General features: G+C 43.1%; 2 protein-coding genes across 6 annotated transcripts in view; both read left to right on the forward strand.

The window, feature by feature from the left end:
* Window positions 1-87: 87 nt before the first annotated feature.
* sec14l7 (SEC14-like lipid binding 7) lies at window positions 88-9,577 on the forward strand. Of its 3 annotated transcripts, none has more exons than XM_069166129.1 (12): window positions 88-239; window positions 1,162-1,237; window positions 4,403-4,446; window positions 4,697-4,759; window positions 5,048-5,236; window positions 5,316-5,411; window positions 5,486-5,546; window positions 5,626-5,709; window positions 5,955-6,061; window positions 6,154-6,293; window positions 7,021-7,190; window positions 8,329-9,577. In XM_069166129.1, the coding sequence occupies exons 1-12, from the start codon at window positions 186-188 to the stop codon at window positions 8,457-8,459; spliced, it is 1,215 nt and encodes a 404-aa protein (XP_069022230.1). In that variant the 5' UTR covers window positions 88-185; the 3' UTR covers window positions 8,460-9,577. The 3 variants fall into 3 exon arrangements, with proteins under 3 accessions (XP_069022230.1, XP_069022238.1, XP_069022248.1); XM_069166137.1 differs by lacking the exon at window positions 8,329-9,577 and adding an exon at window positions 7,582-8,322; XM_069166147.1 differs by lacking the exon at window positions 4,403-4,446.
* Window positions 9,578-11,684: 2,107 nt separating this feature from the next.
* Window positions 11,685-18,297, forward strand: part of LOC138208302 (metal transporter CNNM4) — a 30,655-nt gene continuing 24,042 nt past the window's right edge. Inside the window, exon 1 of one of the 3 annotated variants that reach the window (XM_069166115.1) lies at window positions 11,685-13,248. In XM_069166115.1, coding sequence (XP_069022216.1) covers window positions 11,721-13,248 — 1,528 coding nt within the window. In that variant the 5' untranslated portion in view covers window positions 11,685-11,720. The remainder of the gene's footprint in view (window positions 13,249-18,297) is intronic. The other 2 variants (XM_069166096.1, XM_069166105.1) reach the window with 2 other exon arrangements.

An 18,297-nucleotide genomic window follows, 5' to 3' on the forward strand; every position in this document is an offset into this window, starting at 1 on the left:
GACCTGATGATTTCCACTGGAGTGTTTCTGCTGCTGTTTTCAGGTTTCATCAGGTGCGTGTGTGTGTGTTTGAGAAAGAGGAGGGGTGTGGTGGTTTTTTTTTTTTTTTTTTTCCTTCTACCTCCTCTTTCCTGCTCTTCATTCACAGACGCTGCTGCTGTCGGAGCGACGCCTCGGCTGAAGACATGAGCGGACGAGTCGGAGACCTGAGCCCCAAGCAGGCTGAATCCTTAACCGAGGTTGGAAATCAATAATCAATAATATTCCAGTAGATGTTTGTATAAGTTTTCATGCGTGAGTTCATATCTGCAGCCGCTTTAGTTGTGGTCTCATTGATCCTGTTGTAACTTCTCCCGCTGACATTGTTCTGATTTTAAGTTCACGTCTCTGGTGTCAGTTTACCTGCAGATATTTCTGCTTTACTGGAGGATTTCCATTTTATTTATACTTCCACTTCCAAAACATTTATTTAACAATTATTGTTAAAAGCTACTGATCGGGTTGAGAGTTTACATTAAAACCCATAAAACAGGGTTGTAAAATACAAATTCTCAGCTTGTGGTTGCCTCTTCTTGTTTTCAACTTTAGGAAAAATCATTATTCCCTATTTTCTTCAAAAAAAAAACCCCGGCAAAAACACCTTTTTTAAATTTGCTTTTAAACAACCTGTTATGCATTTAAATTTTTGTTATTCGACAATTTGTCTTCTGTTTTTTTTTTATCTTGTATTATTACATCATTTTATAATTTAAGGAAAGGGATATATATAAAAGTTACTACCACACACAATAACATGAAGCTATAGCCTGTTAGCCTAGCTTAGCACAAAGCTAAAGCTAGCCAGGCTATTCTGAAGCACATTAATTAACTTGATCTGGTTTTTATAGATGTTTAATTACATGTAAAAAAATTATGATTTGTGATCGCTAGCATCCTGGAGTTCAGTCTTTACGGCTAGAACCAGGCTAGCAGTTTCCCTCTGTTTCCAGTCTTTATGCTAAGCTAAGCTAACCACCACCTAGCTTCCATATTTACACAGACACAAGAAAGGTATCAAACATCTCGTCGAACTCTCAGCAACAAAGCGAAGAAGTTCCTAATATGTCAAACTTTTCCTTTAATATTAAATAAACTGATTTACTTTCTGTTTTCTGCCTCCAGTTTCGGGGGAGGATCCAGGACATCCTCCCCGACCTGCCTGCACAGCATGACCACTACCTCCTCCGCTGGCTCCGAGGTGAGACGGAAACAGGCTGCAGATAATTGACAAAACAAAAAACAAAACAAAACAATCACACAATCAGCCAAGTAGCAGGTGACTTCTTTTATTTAAAAGATAAAGAATCAGCGAGCTCGAAGCCAAAAATGAACAGATTACAGCACTCGGAGATCTTAAATTGACTAGTGACAGAAGAAGTTTGAGGTATTTTTTATTTCACTTTATTTCAGAGGGGGGGAATGTAGTTTTTCTCAATTTTATTTGTGTGGCAGCTGGAGTTACATTTCAGGTTTAGAAAGTACTTTAAATCTGTCTGAGAGAAAACTGATGAAGGAGGAACACAACAGTTCACTTTCCCGCGAAACGAATGTAAACAAAGGCGAGAAGTGAAATTGGCAGCCCGTCAGCTCTCGAGCTGTTTGAGACGCCTGGCGCTCCACCAAGCATCTCAAACATCTCGAGAGCTGACGCACGAGGCCACGTCCGCTATGTGAGGTGGCCCGACGGCGACGAATGAACCTGTTCCCGAGTTGACAACACATCCGGTTTCGGGGGAGGACTGTTGGGGGGGGGGGGGACTCCTCACCTCCAGAGTCCTGAAAACAAACCGTTCAAGGACACGTTCAAGGTCCTAATGAGACTGAAAATTGACAAATCAAAACAGTAAAGACAAAATCTGGGAGGGAATAATGAAATATGTACGAGATATAACAGCCCTGAAGTATTTTTTTTAGGTACTTAAAAACACTTACATCATTTTAAGAGATATTTTAGCCTAATAATGTTCTTTTGGTGACGTTTGACTGTAATTAAGCAGCACATAAGGGTTTAATAAATAGTTTATAAACCACTAAAATTAAGTTTTACTACACTGTCATTAACTATCTGTATTAAAATGTTTAATATGTGCATTAATGAGGTCGTTATAAACCTTATATTCACCACTTTTTGCACTCACAAAACCATTGTTAACGGCTTAAACTGAAGAAAATGCTTCTGCCATTAAATTTATACACATAAATAACTTCATGATTTCATTTAACGCCATTAAAATGTAGGGAATTGAATGCACCAATTTTGTTGGAAATAAATTTATTTCACATAATTGTTTTGTTTTTTATAAATTAACTCCAATATGAATTACAAAACTCTTATAGTCCATAAATCCAAGGTCCATATAAAACAGCACTTCAGTTTCGATGTCCACAAGATGCCATCAGATGGAAAAGAGGTGAAAGGTGAATCGGAGGTTAATTAATTAACAACAAAAGCGCATATAAACTTCCAACCTCTCTTGGGTTAATCAATGATCTATTTCCTGTAACGTCTCATCGTCTGACCTCCGTCGTCCTTCACAGCGAAAGTGTGCATTAGCCTATAGTGTTCACTCACCGCGCTTCGAACTACCTCGACTCGGTGCTCATATCCTACAGTAAATGTTTGGTTTCCAACGTGACAAGTTAGACCGCAGCTTGTTCAAGATTTGTTCCAAAAAAGGTATAAAAAAAAATTTGAGGTTTGGAAAAAACTATTAATTACAAAACAACAGAGCCTAGAATCATTTTAATTTCACATATTTGTGGCTCATTATACAACAAGTAGTTCCGACCCGAGCGATCCGATTGGTCAGCTGTACATTTGGAATCATCATGACATCACACCCTGCTCATCACTAGAAATATCACTCCGCCTTCTCAATGGGAATATATAATTGCAATTGAATTTCATATAATAAGTATGTAGAATGTAATTGTTATGGGTCCATTGAATGTGACCCATTTGGCAAATTCGGGTCTCTTTTGGTCCTTTTTGGTCGCTCTGAGCACCCGTACCGTAACACCACGGATGGTCGCGCACTTAAAATCCTAGCGGCGGCCGGCTTGACCGGTTTGGTTTTAACACACGACACGATGCTAAAATCTTAAAAACACCCGAGTCCATGGATATCTTTTATCACCAGATATCTTGGTTACAATCAGACTGAGCTAGCTGAGCAGTTTAGTGTTTCTATGTGCTGTATTTATTCAGTTTGAGAAACCATCTCCAGAAAGCAATAAAAACGGACTAGAAATCCTCTCTGTTGCTAGGGTCGTTGCTAAGGGGTCGGACTACTTCCTGGAGTAGTAAACATTGCATACGTTACACTCGCTTCTACTGACGCGACTGATTGTTTTCCAGTTCTTGGTCATACCCCACGTGTCGCCATGGAAACGGAGAGCGAATTGCCCCACAACCTAAATCCATTTAGGCCACGTACTTTATTTAGATGGTGGCTTGTTGTATAATCGTAATATTACACCCAAGGGTGTGTTTTAACGTCCTTATTGGCACGTCAGTGATGCGTGCCGATGATGACGTCGAAGCATCAAGTCTCTTGTGTAATATTGCTTCATTAGTTGCCCCGAATTTTGATACGTACCTGTCTGATAAAGACTTCTGGTGAACGGTCACCGGTGTAGAAAGAGGTTAAGATGAACCAAACTCAAACAGATTTTTTTTTATCTCCGACAGTTTCAGATCGTTCTGTGCTTTTGTCGCGGGAAAAAAAAACGTGCAGCGTGTTCCGCAAACTCTACGAAAAACACGGCCGCTTATCGATCGCGTTGACGACACGTCACGCTGTGAATCGCTGTCTCGTGTAATCTGCTGCCGATCTGGATCGATGCCGCGGGGTCGCGCCGGGGCGCCGCGTCTGTTGACCCGTCTGTTTAACGGTCCACAGTTCAGAGAGGTCGATGGCTGACTCGGTGACTGTCGTTCAATATTTTGAATCGATTGTGAAACCTTGGCCGGTTTCTTTGCTCGTTTAAAAAAAATGAAAAAAACAACAACAGGCGGACAGTATCAAGTTGACGTTTCTGACCATCGGATTAAAACTGGTGCGGCATTTACGGTTAATTCATGTTGTTAGGTATAGTTAAAAAAAAGTACAGTAAATTGCCTTTAATTTAAGTGTTTACGGAGTAAATACACTTTTAATTTAAACTTATATTTATCTCAGAAGAAATGTGTTTTAACTAACGCTGAACACTCAGAGGAGACTTAATTTTTTACCCCTAAAATGGTGCTTTTATATTCTGTCTCATAAATATAAATCATTAACATTTTACCAACATTTCCAACAATGTTAAAAGTTTGGAAGAGGTCTAATTTAGATTTTTTTTTGTTGTTGTTTTTTTTCAGCTCGCAGCTTTAATGTTCAGAAAGCTGAAGCCATGATCAGGAAGGTGAGCTCTTTGTTGTCCAGGTGGAGATGGACGGTTTGAGTTTTACATTTATTTCAAAACTGCTGCATCAGCAGTCAGCTAAGTCCACGTTTTTATAGAGTCTGCGATCTCAACTGCCGGGATTTCATTCAGTCAGTCACCATCACAGTTTCACCGACCATTTCTCAACTTTTAGTACTTTTACTTTTTTTTTTTTTCACTTTACTAAATACTAAGTGGTACTTCCTCCTCCTCCTCTTCCTCTCTGCAGCATGTGGAGTTCAGGAGACAGTTGAAAGTAGATTCCATCATATCGGACTGGAAACCTCCAGAGGTAACGTGTTTTAAATCAGCTGTTTCAGACTCTGGAGTTTGATGATGGTCACACTTAACCACTTGTTCTTGTTCTTGTTGTTGTTGTTGTTGTTGTTGTTGTTGTTGTTGTTGTTCTTCTTCTTCTTCTTCTTCTTCTTCCTCTTCTTCTTCTTCTTCTTCTTCTTCCTCTTCTTCTTCTTCTTCTTCCTCTTCCTCTTCTTCTTCTTCTTCTTCTTCTTCTTCTTCTTCTCCTCCTTCTTCTTCCTCTTCTTCTTCTCCTTCTCCTTTTTCTCCGTGCGACCGTCAGGTGATTGAGAAGTACGTGTCCGGAGGGATGTGCGGCTACGACCGGGAGGGGAGTCCGATCTGGTACGACGTGATTGGTCCTCTGGATCCCAAAGGTCTGCTGCTGTCGGCGAGCAAACAGGACTTCATGAAGACGAAGATCCGACACACGGAGATGCTGCGACGGGAGTGTCAGAGGCAGTCGGAGAAGGTCGGCCAGGAGGTGTCCTCTTCTTCTTCCTCCTCTTCCTCCTCATCCTCTCTAACGTTCCCACCTCTCTCTGCATCAGTTGGGGAAGAACATCGAAGCCGTCACTCTGATCCACGACTGTGAAGGACTCGGACTGAAGCACATCTGGAAACCTGCCATCGAGGCCTACGGAGAGGTTTGTCGTACACGTCCGTCACATCTGTCCACGTGAAACATCTGTATGTCTGACGACGTCTTCCTGTGCCGTAGATCCTCACCATGTTTGAAGATAACTACCCTGAGGGGCTGAAGAGGGTGCTTCTCATCAAAGGTACCTCAGCAGATCTCTTGTTTAGATCACAGGTCGTGCTGATAACTTTACGTTGATTCTTTTTCTTTCTCTGCTGCAGCGCCTAAGATTTTTCCAATGGCCTACAACCTGATCAAACACTTTCTGTGCGAGGAAACGCGGCGCAAGATCATCGTTGTAGGAAGTAAGACCGGTTGTTATTATTTTGGCATGTTTCTAGAGAACGTTATCCAACCTTTTTAAGAAAAACATTCTGGGAACAAAAATAAAAACCTTCCACTTAAAACCTAATTAAAACATAACGCCTCTTCTAATTTGTAAAGTAACTAAAGCTGTCGAACGAAAGCAACAAAACTATGACGAGGTACTCGAGTAAAGCACACAAACTTGACTAAATTTCCGCTCGATTACAAACTACATTGTTTGCAGGTAACTGGAAAGAAGAGCTGCATAAGCACATCGACCCGGACCAGCTTCCCGTGGTGTACGGAGGAACCTTGACGGACCCCGACGGAGACCCTCGCTGCAGAACCATGGTGGGAACACGGAGACGAGGCCGACCGAGCGCCGGGACGCTTCCCTCTGAATGATGCGTGTTGCGTGTTTTTTTTGTTTGTTGCGGTTGCAGATAAAGTACGGCGGCACGGTTCCCCGGTCGTACTACGTGCAGGACTCGGTGAAGATTCAGTACGACAGCAGCGTGTCCGTCGGCCGCGGCTCCGACTTCCAGCTGGAGTTCAACGTCACGGCGGCCGGCAGCCTCCTGAGGTACGACGACAGGCTGTTTCTCCGAGGTCTCGCGCTGATAGAGAGAGGTAGCGTCCTGTCAGGGTCTCAGCTGTCAATCATTAAATCCATTAAATCCAGCAGGTTTTCATTGGTGCTGTCCCAAACTTCTTTGTTTTCTTTATTTAAACAGCATCTTTTCTACAGGTTAGTGCTCCACAAGTGACAGGAAAAGTACGATAATTTGAAACTAATGCAACAAATGAGAAATAATAAATGGTAAAAAAAAAAAAAAATCCTGGAAAACTAAAAAAAACATTTTACACTTACTTGGAAAACTCTGGGAAATTGAGAGTAACAGTAAAGAGGCCCAAAAGCCCCCCCCCCCCCTCCCTCGAGCAGTCCTGGAAAATAGTTGTCGTCCTTATCTGAGAGCAAACTGTGAGATCTGGACAGCTGCTGAAACCGTGTTCAGGGACGCACGCAGGTGAAGGTCAAAGGTCAGGGTGACAGGTTCAAGGCTGAAAAAACAAAGTTGTGGCTTTTGAATGCACCGTGAATCACATCAGGGCAAGAAAAAAAAAAGAAAAAAGAGTCAGATAAAAATCACTCGTGGATGTCGTCCGTGAACCAACCCCTCAAATTCTGACGTTAGTCGGCTGATTTTAAATCATTTAAACGCTCCACCGACGACAGTTCTCCCGGCCAACGTCGGCGTTAGTTTGACAGTTGGGCCTCGATAACCTGAAGCTTTCATTTCCTCCCGCAGGTGGCAGTTCGCCAGCGACGGAGCAGATATCGGGTTCGGCGTGTTCAGGCGGACCAAAGAGGGCGGTGGTCAGAAGGTGGCCGAGATGCTGCAGGTTCTCCCCAGCGAACGCTACAACGCTCACCTGGTCCCCGAAGACAGCTGCATCAGCTGCCCCGAGCCCGGAGTCTGTGAGCGGCCGCACACCGGCGTACATCCCAGAATATACAGCGCGAGTTACTAATTATCGAATTACTAACCGGTTACTGCACGCAAAAAAGGACAAATGTCCTTTGTCATTACTTTTAAATGTCAATTCTCTTATTGATGCAAACATCAACAAGAGAATTGAGGGTTATATTATTTTTATTTTTGGCATGCCGACGCCCACTTCTTCTAGCCACGAAACATCAAGATAACGCCTCTTAAAAACCACCAGTTCTCATTTTTACAATACAGTTTTTGTACAGATTAAACAAACAAGATATAAAATGTTAATTAGTGAACTTTAGAGATGCTTTTATTCATGTGCTTTTTTTTTTTTTTTTTTTTTTTTTTTTTTTTTTTTTTAACTTTTTCCAGGGACTTGCTTGGCTGTGTCCAGGGTCTGTGCTAAGCTAACCAGCTGTACTGGCCTGCAAAGACAAAATGCCGACAGATCTTTTTGACATTTGATCTCATCATATGAACATTGCGTTGTTGGTGGCTGGCTGTTTCCCTGTTTTCCGCCTGTGTGCAAAGCTAGCTAACCAGCTGCTGGTCCCACGAAAGCAAAACTACACAACGCACTTTACCTTACAACGTAAACTCTATAAATGCGATAGAAATGTTTAAATTTGCGAAACGGCAAACAATAAAAGAAATAACAACATTTAGGAAATAGACGGCAGTGTCTGTTCTCTAGCTAGTTAGCCGTGAACGCATGAGCTGAAGCAAATGAGCCCGATTTTCCCATTTCTTTGATTTGAAAATTCAATTTTGATGCTCCAAAATGTCAGTAATTGTGTGCGCTATGTCACACACACGATTAAATCATGATGGCGAAAATAATTTAACATCAGATACACTAGAGATGCTACAAAATAACTAGCCCAGCTGAGCGGAATAGCAAATGGCAAATTCTTGTGCCTTTACGTAATGAAACCTCCGATGAATCATGTATAATTAAAGATAAAGTAATGAAACTCTCATTAGTTTAAAAGAGCAACAAAGAAACGATCAATATTCTCTCCCTGAAAGTTTCAACAAGAAAACAAACCAACTCTGACGAACGCTGCAGGCTGCTAGCGGCTATTGGCTTGTGTTGACCGTGTCCTCTGTTCTGTGCAGACGTGCTGTGTTTTGACAACAGCTACAGCGTCCTTCAGTCCAAGAAGGTGAGCTACAACGTCGAGGTCGTCCCTCCTTCGGACGGACCGACGCAGACGGCGCTCAGCAGAGGAGACCGGAGGCTGCAGTGACGACGGCCACACCTGAGACAACACACCTCACATCCCCAGCACAACGCTGTCGCTTTATAAAGTTCAATTTCAATTCAATTTCAATTCAATTCAATTCAATTCAATTCAATTCAATTCAATTCCATTCCATTCCATTCCATTCCATTCAATTCAATTCGATTTCAAATTCAATTTCATTCCATTCCAATTCAATTCAATTCCAATTTCATTCCATTCCATTCCATTCCATCCCAGCCCATCTCAATGCAATTCAATTCCAATTCCATCCCATCCCATCCCATCTCAATTCAATTCAATTCAATTCAATTCAATTCAATTCAATTCCAATTCCAATTCCATTCCAATTCAATTCAATTCAATTCAATTCAATTCAATTCAATTCCAATTCCATCCCATCCCATCCCATCTCAATTCCATTCCATTCCATTCCATTCCATCCCATCTCAATTCAATTCAATTCAATTCAATTCAATTCAATTCAATTCCAATTCCATTCCATTCCATTCATGTAGCGCCAAATCACAACATAGGATGTTATTTCACGGCAGTTAACACATTAAAGTCCTTACAGCAGAACTTTACATTATACATTATTTTTTTTTACTACCAGCATTTCGAACCAGAACCCGTCGTTCAATGTTGAAGGACGACTTTATAACAGTGTTTTTTTAGTAGTTTAATGTAAACTGGGACCCCGAGGCACGGATCTGTCAAAGGCCCCTTTATTCTGATCCTTATTCTTATTTTAATTATTTTGCATCTTTTGTTTTTATTAGATAAACTCTTGGGCAGCTGCTCGACTGAAAGTTTTGTGTTTTTTTAGCAGCCAAACAACCAAGAAAGAAAACACGCACACAAAAACACACACAGAGGCAGCAATGCTAATTTTTCAGGCCGTTTAAGTGTAATTCTGTTTAATATTTCTCCTGATACATTTTTATAATAACAACCTTTATTATTCCGGCCTGTTGGACTTTAATGTGTTGCAATGAAGGATGCTCCCTTAAAAGCCATTTTAAATTCATGATGTAAACAAAATAATGATTTATTTTTAATTTATGGAATTTCTTCAGTTACATTTAGTTATTAATTTTGTAATAAAGGCAAAAATTCGTTTATATAGACGTACAACTTTTGTTGTTGTTTTTTGTGTGTGTACATTTTCTGCACGATCCCTCATCAAATTAATTTAAAAGCATATTGCTGAAAATAATCATGATTTGATTTATTGATTAATCTGTGAATTCTTGTTCATGACTGACTGAGGATTCATTTAGTTCGTAGAATGACATAAAAAAGCAAAATGCAAAGTTTTACTAGAAACCAGCATTACTGTGATTTTAGAGCCTGATAGCAGTTTTAAAAAGTGACGTTAAAGTGTCTCAGAACTGCTGCATCTCCATAAAAACAAAGACAAATCTAGCAACTATCATTATGTGACAGAAGACTTTTCATTGATCGTTTTAAAGGAGTGTTTTCTTGGTAGAGTCTCTATTTGAGAAATACTGTAGATAAACTAAACTACACCGGTGATATCATAGTATTGGAAAGGTGAAATTAATCTTAAAATTGATCATCTGTGATTAGAAAAATAACAACGGGGACAAAACAACCAGGATACTTTGTAATTAGTTTATTCTAAGAATACTACACAGGCTGATGGATGATTAAAAAAAAAGACACAAAATAACAACAAAAACATAAACAATGATCACAATGATGATGAGACATTAATTAATGAGAAAAAGACACAAAATGATCACAAATATTGACAAAATACACAAAAAAACACCAAAACGACACAAAATAACACTATAAATACACAAATGGTCACAAATGATGACAAAAAGACAGTTATATTTAGTTATTTAGTTATATTTTAGTAATTGTGGATTTGTACTTTTTCTTAGTCAATATCCTTTACTGTATTACTTATTTATGATACCTTTTGATACATTGTTTTTTACTATGTCTCTTGTTTGCACTATCCACTATGCTGCTGTAATCTTGTAAATTTCCCCACTGCAGGACTAATAAAGGATTATCTTATCTTATCTTATCTTATCTTATCTTATCTTATCTTAACTTAACTTATCTTATCTTATCTTATCTTATCTTATCTTAACTTATCTTATCTTATCTTATCTTATCTTATCTTATCTTATCTTATCTTATCTTATCTTATTTTACAAAGACACAAAATGACCCTCAAAAAAGACAGAAAGAAACCAAATGATCACAAATAACCACAAAGGAACATTAATTGACTAAATGAACTGGACAAAATGACCACAAATATTGACAAAAAGACACAATGACTCTTCATCTCTCTTTATTTAGATTGTGTGTCTGATTGTTTTCATGTTTCACCGTTTATCTGAAGTCATGAACCTGCTTTTGACCGCGAGGTGTCGCTGTAAGAAAGGGCATGTGAAACGCTGCCGGCTGTTACGTAACAGCTGATCGGCGATTATTAGGAGCCAATAATAAACAAAGACGGTTAATAAACAGTAAAATCACCTCAGTGGACAAACTATCAGAAAAAAATATGGGTTTTAATGAAGTGAAGCTCAGACTCCACGTGAGAAAATTAATTTCCTACATTTGTATTTAATTAAAGCTAACATGCATCTCTGCCACAGACACGCGGTTTATATAATTACAGTAATAATAATTATAATTACTACAGATGGTCTACGGCTGCGGAGAAGCTGTCTCCGGAGAAAATGCCTCAGCATCCCGGCCCGGGCTCGGTGCCAGCGGGATGCGGGCTGGTGCAGGATGAGGATGATGGGGCTGGGAGGGGGGGGGATGAGGGAGAGGGGGAGGAAGAGGAGGGTGTGTGTGTGTGTGTGTGTGCGCGCGCGTGTGTGTGTGTGTGTCGGGGGGGGAGGGGGGGGAGGGGCACAGATGCCATGTGCCTTTACATAACAGCAGCTGGCTCCGGATACAATTGGATGAGAAACCGCTGGCCGCAGCAGCGTCCATCCTGTGTGCCGCAGTGCCGCGAGCCCGGCGGAGAGTGACGGGTGGGGGGTGGGGGGGGGGGAGATGGGGGGGGGGGGGGGGAAGGGCGGGGGTTGTTTGGGAGTGCTGCAGAAACACAGCATCATCAAACCGGCCTACTGTAACGTGTGTGTGACCCGGAGTGTGTTTGTTTATCAGCCCTACCTGTCGCTGTCCGGTAGGCGGTGTTAACGGGTGTACGTGATGGAAGGGGCGGGGCAGGGAGGAGGGGCGGAGTCGCTCGGACATGAGTAAATGACGTCAACTCTCAGGTCGCCGAGCACAGAAACAAACATGGCGACAGAATGGAGCGGGCAGCAGGGCTACGTTCTCACCGTCATTATCTGCCTGTGGAGCGCCGTCGGCGGCCGCACGGAGACGGTGGCGGCGGCGGCGGCGGCGGGGTCCGGGGTCGGCGGCGGCGGCAGGGGCGGCGGCGGCGGCAGTCAGGTGCTCGGCATGCGGCTGGAGAGGAGCGACAAGCCGGCCAGCACCAATGACGACGGTGTCATCCAGGTGACCGAGGAGAGCTCCGTGCAGCTCCGGTTTTACGGGGTGCAGCTCCACTCGGGCTCCTGGACGCAGATCCGCTTCACGGAGCTCACGGACGGTGGCGACGGGGACGAGGAGGAGGAGGAGGGGGAGGCGGTGGCGGCGGCCAGGGGGGGCAGCGGCATGATGGGCACGCCGCCGGACAGGACTTGTGCCGATTTCACGAAGGACTTCAACGTCGGGACCTTCATGAACGTGAGCAACCGGGGCACGACGGGGCTGGTCCGCGTGCACATTAAGCCGCTGCGCAAGAGCGAGCCGCAGAAGGAGTATGCCCTGTGCACGCCGAGCGAAGACGGGAGCAGGTGGGTGCTGCTGGGGGACAGCGACGGCAGGTTGCTGGTGGTGGAGGAGAAGAAGTCGCTGCTGCCCCTGTGGCTGCAGGGCATCGTCATCTCCTGCCTGCTGGTTCTGTCCGGGATGTTCAGCGGGCTGAACCTGGGGCTGATGGCGCTGGACCCCATGGAGCTGCGCATCGTCCAGAGTTGCGGCACCGAGAAGGAGAAGAAGTACGCCAGGAAGATCGAGCCCATCCGCAGCAAAGGGAACTACCTGCTGTGCTCGCTGCTCCTGGGGAACGTGCTGGTGAACACCACCCTCACCATCCTCCTGGACGACCTGATCGGATCCGGTCTGGGCGCCGTGGTGGCCTCCACCACCGGCATCGTCATATTTGGGGAGATCGTCCCCCAGGCGCTGTGCTCCCGTCACGGGCTGGCCGTGGGAGCCAACACCATCGTGGTGACCAAGTTCTTCATGCTGCTCACCTTCCCGCTCTCCTTCCCCGTCAGCAAGCTGCTGGACGTCCTGCTGGGCCAGGAGATCGGCACCGTGTACAACCGGGAGAAGCTGGTGGGGATGCTCAAGGTGACGGAGCCCTACAACGACCTGGTGAAGGAGGAGCTCAACATGATCCAGGGCGCCCTGGAGCTCCGCACCAAGACCGTGGAGGACGTGATGACCCCGCTGGGCAACTGCTTCATGATCCAGGCGGACGCGGTGCTGGACTTCAACACCATGTCGGAGATCATGGAGAGCGGCTACACGCGCATCCCGGTGTACGACGACGAGCGGTCCAACATCATGGACATCCTCTACGTGAAGGACCTGGCCTTCGTGGACCCGGACGACTGCACCACCCTGAAGACCATCACCAAGTTCTACAACCACCCGGTCCACTTCGTGTTCCACGACACCAAGCTGGACGCCATGCTGGAGGAGTTCAAAAAAGGTCAGTGTTTCTGTTTCTGTTTGTGTGTGTGTGTGTGTGTGCGTGTGTGTGTGTGTGTGTGTGTGTGTGTGTGTGTGTGCGCGCGCGCGCAGCCATCACATCACTGCATCCTGCGGTACCCCCCCCCCCCCCCTCCACCACACACACACACACACACACACACAAACACATCCTCCGCTGTGTGTCGATCAGCTGTATTGATGAGTGGAACATCTCAGCCTCCATCTGAGCACACATGACAGGAAGTGTCAAAATAAAAGCCCATTTTTACCAGGATGATAAAGAACAGTGGTAAGTTGGTTTATTTGGGCCTGACCTGACAGCCCTGAAGGTCACACGAGGTCACGACATGTCTGTGAATGCAGTTATTCAAAGTTCACGGGAGGAAAACATCAAAAGAAAAGGATCAGAGAGGATAAAATACAAAACCATATGCATCATAAATAATTTAAATGTGTCCAAGATTCAAAAGTAGTATCCGCGCAGGGCTGCTGTTACAACCATTGTTATCATTATCAGTTCATCTGAGGTATTTTTTTTCAATTAGTCGATTAATTGTTTCGTCATAAAATGAGATGAATGCAAAGTCTTTGAATGTATGTCTCCAAAAAACAACAACAAAAATCAGTTTACGGTGATTTATGAGAAAGAAAAGCAGCAAATGTTCTTGTTTGAGATGCTGAAATCTGCAAAAAAAAAAAGATTGTTTTCACTATTTGGGTTCATAAAAAATGACTAAAACAATCATTCATTAGCAAAATAGCTGCTGATTAGTTGCCAGTTTCTGTCGATTGAGTAATAATTTCAGATTTGCGCCCACTTTTCTCAATCTAAGGTCAAAATTAGAGCTGAAACGCACTTTTATTTTCATTCTGTTGTTAGTTGTTTGATTGATGTCAAAAATTGCTGACCTGAAGGTGACATCCTCAAACGTCTGCATCCAAAACCCGCAAATATTCAGTTGGCAGTGAGACATGGCAAAAAAAAGTTCAATATTTGACTTTTTGTACTATTTCTGCTCAAACATTTACTAAAATAGTCATTGATTTGATAAATCAATGCATTTGTCGATCGACTTGTCATTTCAGCTCTACATTGACGTTTTCCACTCTGTCAGATCGAAGCTGAAACACACTATTATTTTCATTGTTAATTAATCAGACGGTTCAAATTCTGATTAATCAATGTTTCGGTTTTGCACAAATATGAAGGTGACGGCTTCAAATATCTTGATTTGTTTTGCCAAAAGTCCAAAACCCCTCAAATATTTCAGTTTACGGTGATATATGACAAAGAAAAGCAGCAAATATTCAACATTTCTTTCACTATTTCCATTTTAAAAATACCAAAAATAGCTTCTGATTAGTTGCCAACATCGGTTGACTGACTTATGATTTCAGATCTGTATCCACGTTTTTCAGATCAAAATTTGAGCTGCAGCGAACTGATATTTTCATTATCTGTGACATCCTCAAAAATCTTTGTCTAAAACCCCCAAATATCAAATTTGCTGAGATATGACAAAGAAAAGTGAATATTTTCACCATTTCTGTCTAAGTGCAACCACATTTACCCGCAAAAGATCAATAATTAACATGTCATAACCTTTTTTTTATTCCATTTATGTAAAATCAGAAGTGTAAAAACGATGAATCGTCATTTTTCTGACGTCTGCCGATTAATCGTTTGATCTAATAATCAGATATCAGTTGATAGTGATGTTGGTCACAAGTTCCCAGAGCTCCCAAGTGAAGTCTTTAAATGTCCAAAATATTCCGTTTATAATGAGAAAAACTGGAAATATTAAGAAGCTGAAAGCAGCAGATTTCTGCTCCTGATTAGCCGATGCACAGAAAACATAAAAAGAGAGAAAAAAAAACAAATGAGCATTAAACTGACAAAACATGACAAGGAGGCCCTCAAACATTCGACCCACTGCACTACATCGTGCAGTATTTTATTCATTGGCCACGTCAGTTTAATCCGGCCGCAGGTTTTTGTTCCCGTCGACGCTCGGTGGCGGATTTCGCTGCTCATCATCTTCACTCGGAGGGCAGTGACTAATCACTGCAATCAGCCGCTGCCTAACGTTTGATGGGATGAAAATCGGCACATTCAGGCGTGCCGGATTAGTGCAGGAAATCTCAGCGCTGATGAAAATCCTCGCTAATATTCAGAACGGCAGCTTGCGGCTTATTGTGATCTTAACGAGGCCATTTAAAGGACGTGAAGCGTTCGTTTTCCAGCGGCCGCAAACGTGCACGCTGCTTCTTTACCGTCGGGGGCTCATAAGCGAAGAGGAGGCGGCTGCACGCTGCTCAGGTCCTCCCATCAAGATTTAAAACTTCACCCGTCGGTGTGAGGAAGGCATCACCTGCAGCTGTGGTTATTTATAGCAGCAGAGTCATGCACACATGCTCGCACCATCCTAAATAAAATATAATGTTATTGCAGTTAAAATGAACCAGGAAACCTTCGCCGCCAAGAGATATTATTTCAAATGTTTATATTAGTATATTAAATCCGCTTTTTTTTTTTTAAATTTATTTTTTATTTTTTTAATCGCTCGGCCCATTAAAATAAAAGACGAGGGTCACCTTTATTCGTGCTGCAGGGTCGGTGACCTCTGACCTTCCTGCAGGCTGGGAGGGAGGGAGGGAGGGCACGACCGAGGTACCGCCGCTGATGAAGGTGACAACGTCCCAGTCATGAGGCATCACGTCAGCGGCCGTCGGCTACAACACTGGTGGGACTGTGCAGCAGAGCGCCGACAGGCCCGGCTCTGTTGGTGGTGACGGAGGCCGACGGAGGCGCAGGCAGTGACTCACACGGCGCCACAAATTCCATTTCTAAAACTTTCAGGTTGATTATGTGACTAAAATGTCCCCGCAGAACAGTTTATCGTGACTTCTACAAACCAGATTAGGAGAAGAGACGAGTTCATAAAGATTCATCATTTGTTACGCCCCGAGTTTTGGCTCTCAGGCCGCAGCAGCTGCTTCTTCTCTGCCGTTCTTTTATTCAGACGCCGGGATGAAATTATCCTTCAAGTCAGAGGCGCCCAAATTCTTTCCTACAAAAGGCCCAAAAATAAATGTTTAAGTTATATAAATTAAATGTATTTCTATTACAGAAAATTAACCTTCAAAATCTGAAATAAAATGACGGAATAATTAAAACACTAGTTTTTAATCTGCATAATTTCATTATTTAGCAAAAACTAATGTCAAAAACAGTTGTGTTTGCAGTTTTTTTTCTTGTCAGTGTCTCGATCTCTCATCTCGACTGGCAGCTCAAAGTCAGTGATGTAGGACACACGAACTGCAGCAGAGAGGATACCGTCATGGGATGACTTGCACTTATTTAATTGAACACAGAACAAACACAACATATCAAATTTTTGAAATAGCCTTTTTTTAAAAAATTGTTTTATGAAAAAAATATGTGCTCGATTTGAATGTGATGCCAGCAACACGTCTCAAAAAAGTTGGGACAGGGTCGTGTTTACCGCCGTGTTGCATCGCCTCTTCTTTTAACAACACTCTGTAAATGCTTATGAACTGAGGAGACCAGTTGCTGGAGTTTTTAAAGTGAAATGTGGTCCCATTCTTGCCTGACATAGGATTTCAGCTCCTCAACAGTTCAGGATCTCCTTTGTCGTATTGCTCTTGTAATACGCGCAGAACGTGGTTTGACATTGTTTTTCTGAAATAAACAAGGCCTTCCCCGAGAGAGATGTCGTCTGGGTGACGGCATACGTTGCCCCAAAACCTCAATATATCATCAGCATTCATGGTGTGCAAGCCATGTGTAAATAAATGCATCCCTGTATCATCACGGATGCTGGCTTTTCGACTGTGCGCTGATAAGCAGCTGGGTGGTCCCTCTCCTCTTTAGCTTGGAGGACGCAGCGTCCATGATTTCCTAAAAGAATCTCCGATTTTTGATTCGCCAGACCACAGGGACAGTTATCCACTTCATCAGTCCATCTTAAATGAGCTCGGGCTCCAGAGGAAGCGGCGGCGGCATTTCTGGATCGTGTTTCTATCTGGTTTCTTCTTTGCGTGCTTGAGTTTTAACCTGCATTTGTAGATGCAGCGATGAACTGTTCACAGACAATGATTTTCAGATGTGTTCCTGAGCCCATGCCGTGATTTCCACGACAGAATTGTGTCCGTTTTTTTAATGCAGTGCTGCACAGATCCTTGTCATCCTCGATTTTTGGCCTTGTCCCTTGCGTACAGAGATTGTCTACCGATTCTGAACAGCACGGTGTTGGACTTGGGCTCCTGCTAGTACAAAGCCAATATGTGTCAGCCCCCAGTCCTGCGTGTTCTTTAATGAGGCAAGAGGAGAATATGTCAGGCTTTATGATATTTATTTAACAGCAACAGAATAATCAGTTTACAGAGCTCTGGGTCCAGACTATGTTTCCCTGACAGCAACAGAGTATGTGTCAGTTCACGAAGTCTGACCTCCTGACTTTCCCTCACCCAGTCTTCTTATAGTCCAGACACCAAAAAGTCATGTGTATTGATGTATCCTTTGTTGGTTGGTCGAGGTGGTGGTTGTCTTCCTTCACACCCTGGAGTCCTCCAGACAGCCGTCTGTTCCTGTTTGTGCCTCAAAGAACAACAGTATGTGACCCCACAGGTTGCCGACCCCCTCCTGTGACCTTTTGGTTTGGCCAAGTACTTTCACTCTCATTCACAAACAGCCTTTTGTCTACACCTTCATTCACAGCCTTTCTTCTACACCTTCATTCACAAACACACCCTTTTGTCTACACCTTCATTCACAACCACACCCTTTTGTCTACACCTTCATTCACAACCACACCCTTTTGTCTACACCTTCATTCACAACCACAGCCTTTCGTCTACCCCTTAGGATTAATAGTTGATAATGCGACCTATATACAATTAATATGATATGGCATACATATATGTTGTATTATTGTAAACATAACCTAGCACAGAATCGCACAACGGCGATGTAAAACGAACAGTTTTTGAAGAAGGAGAACGTCGGGCCAAAACAAAGAAGTTC

This window comes from Embiotoca jacksoni, unplaced genomic scaffold (genome assembly GCF_022577435.1).
Source record: "Embiotoca jacksoni isolate LCO1_2020_lvr unplaced genomic scaffold, fEmbJac1.0.p SCAF_10, whole genome shotgun sequence".
NCBI lineage: Eukaryota > Metazoa > Chordata > Actinopteri > Embiotocidae > Embiotoca > Embiotoca jacksoni.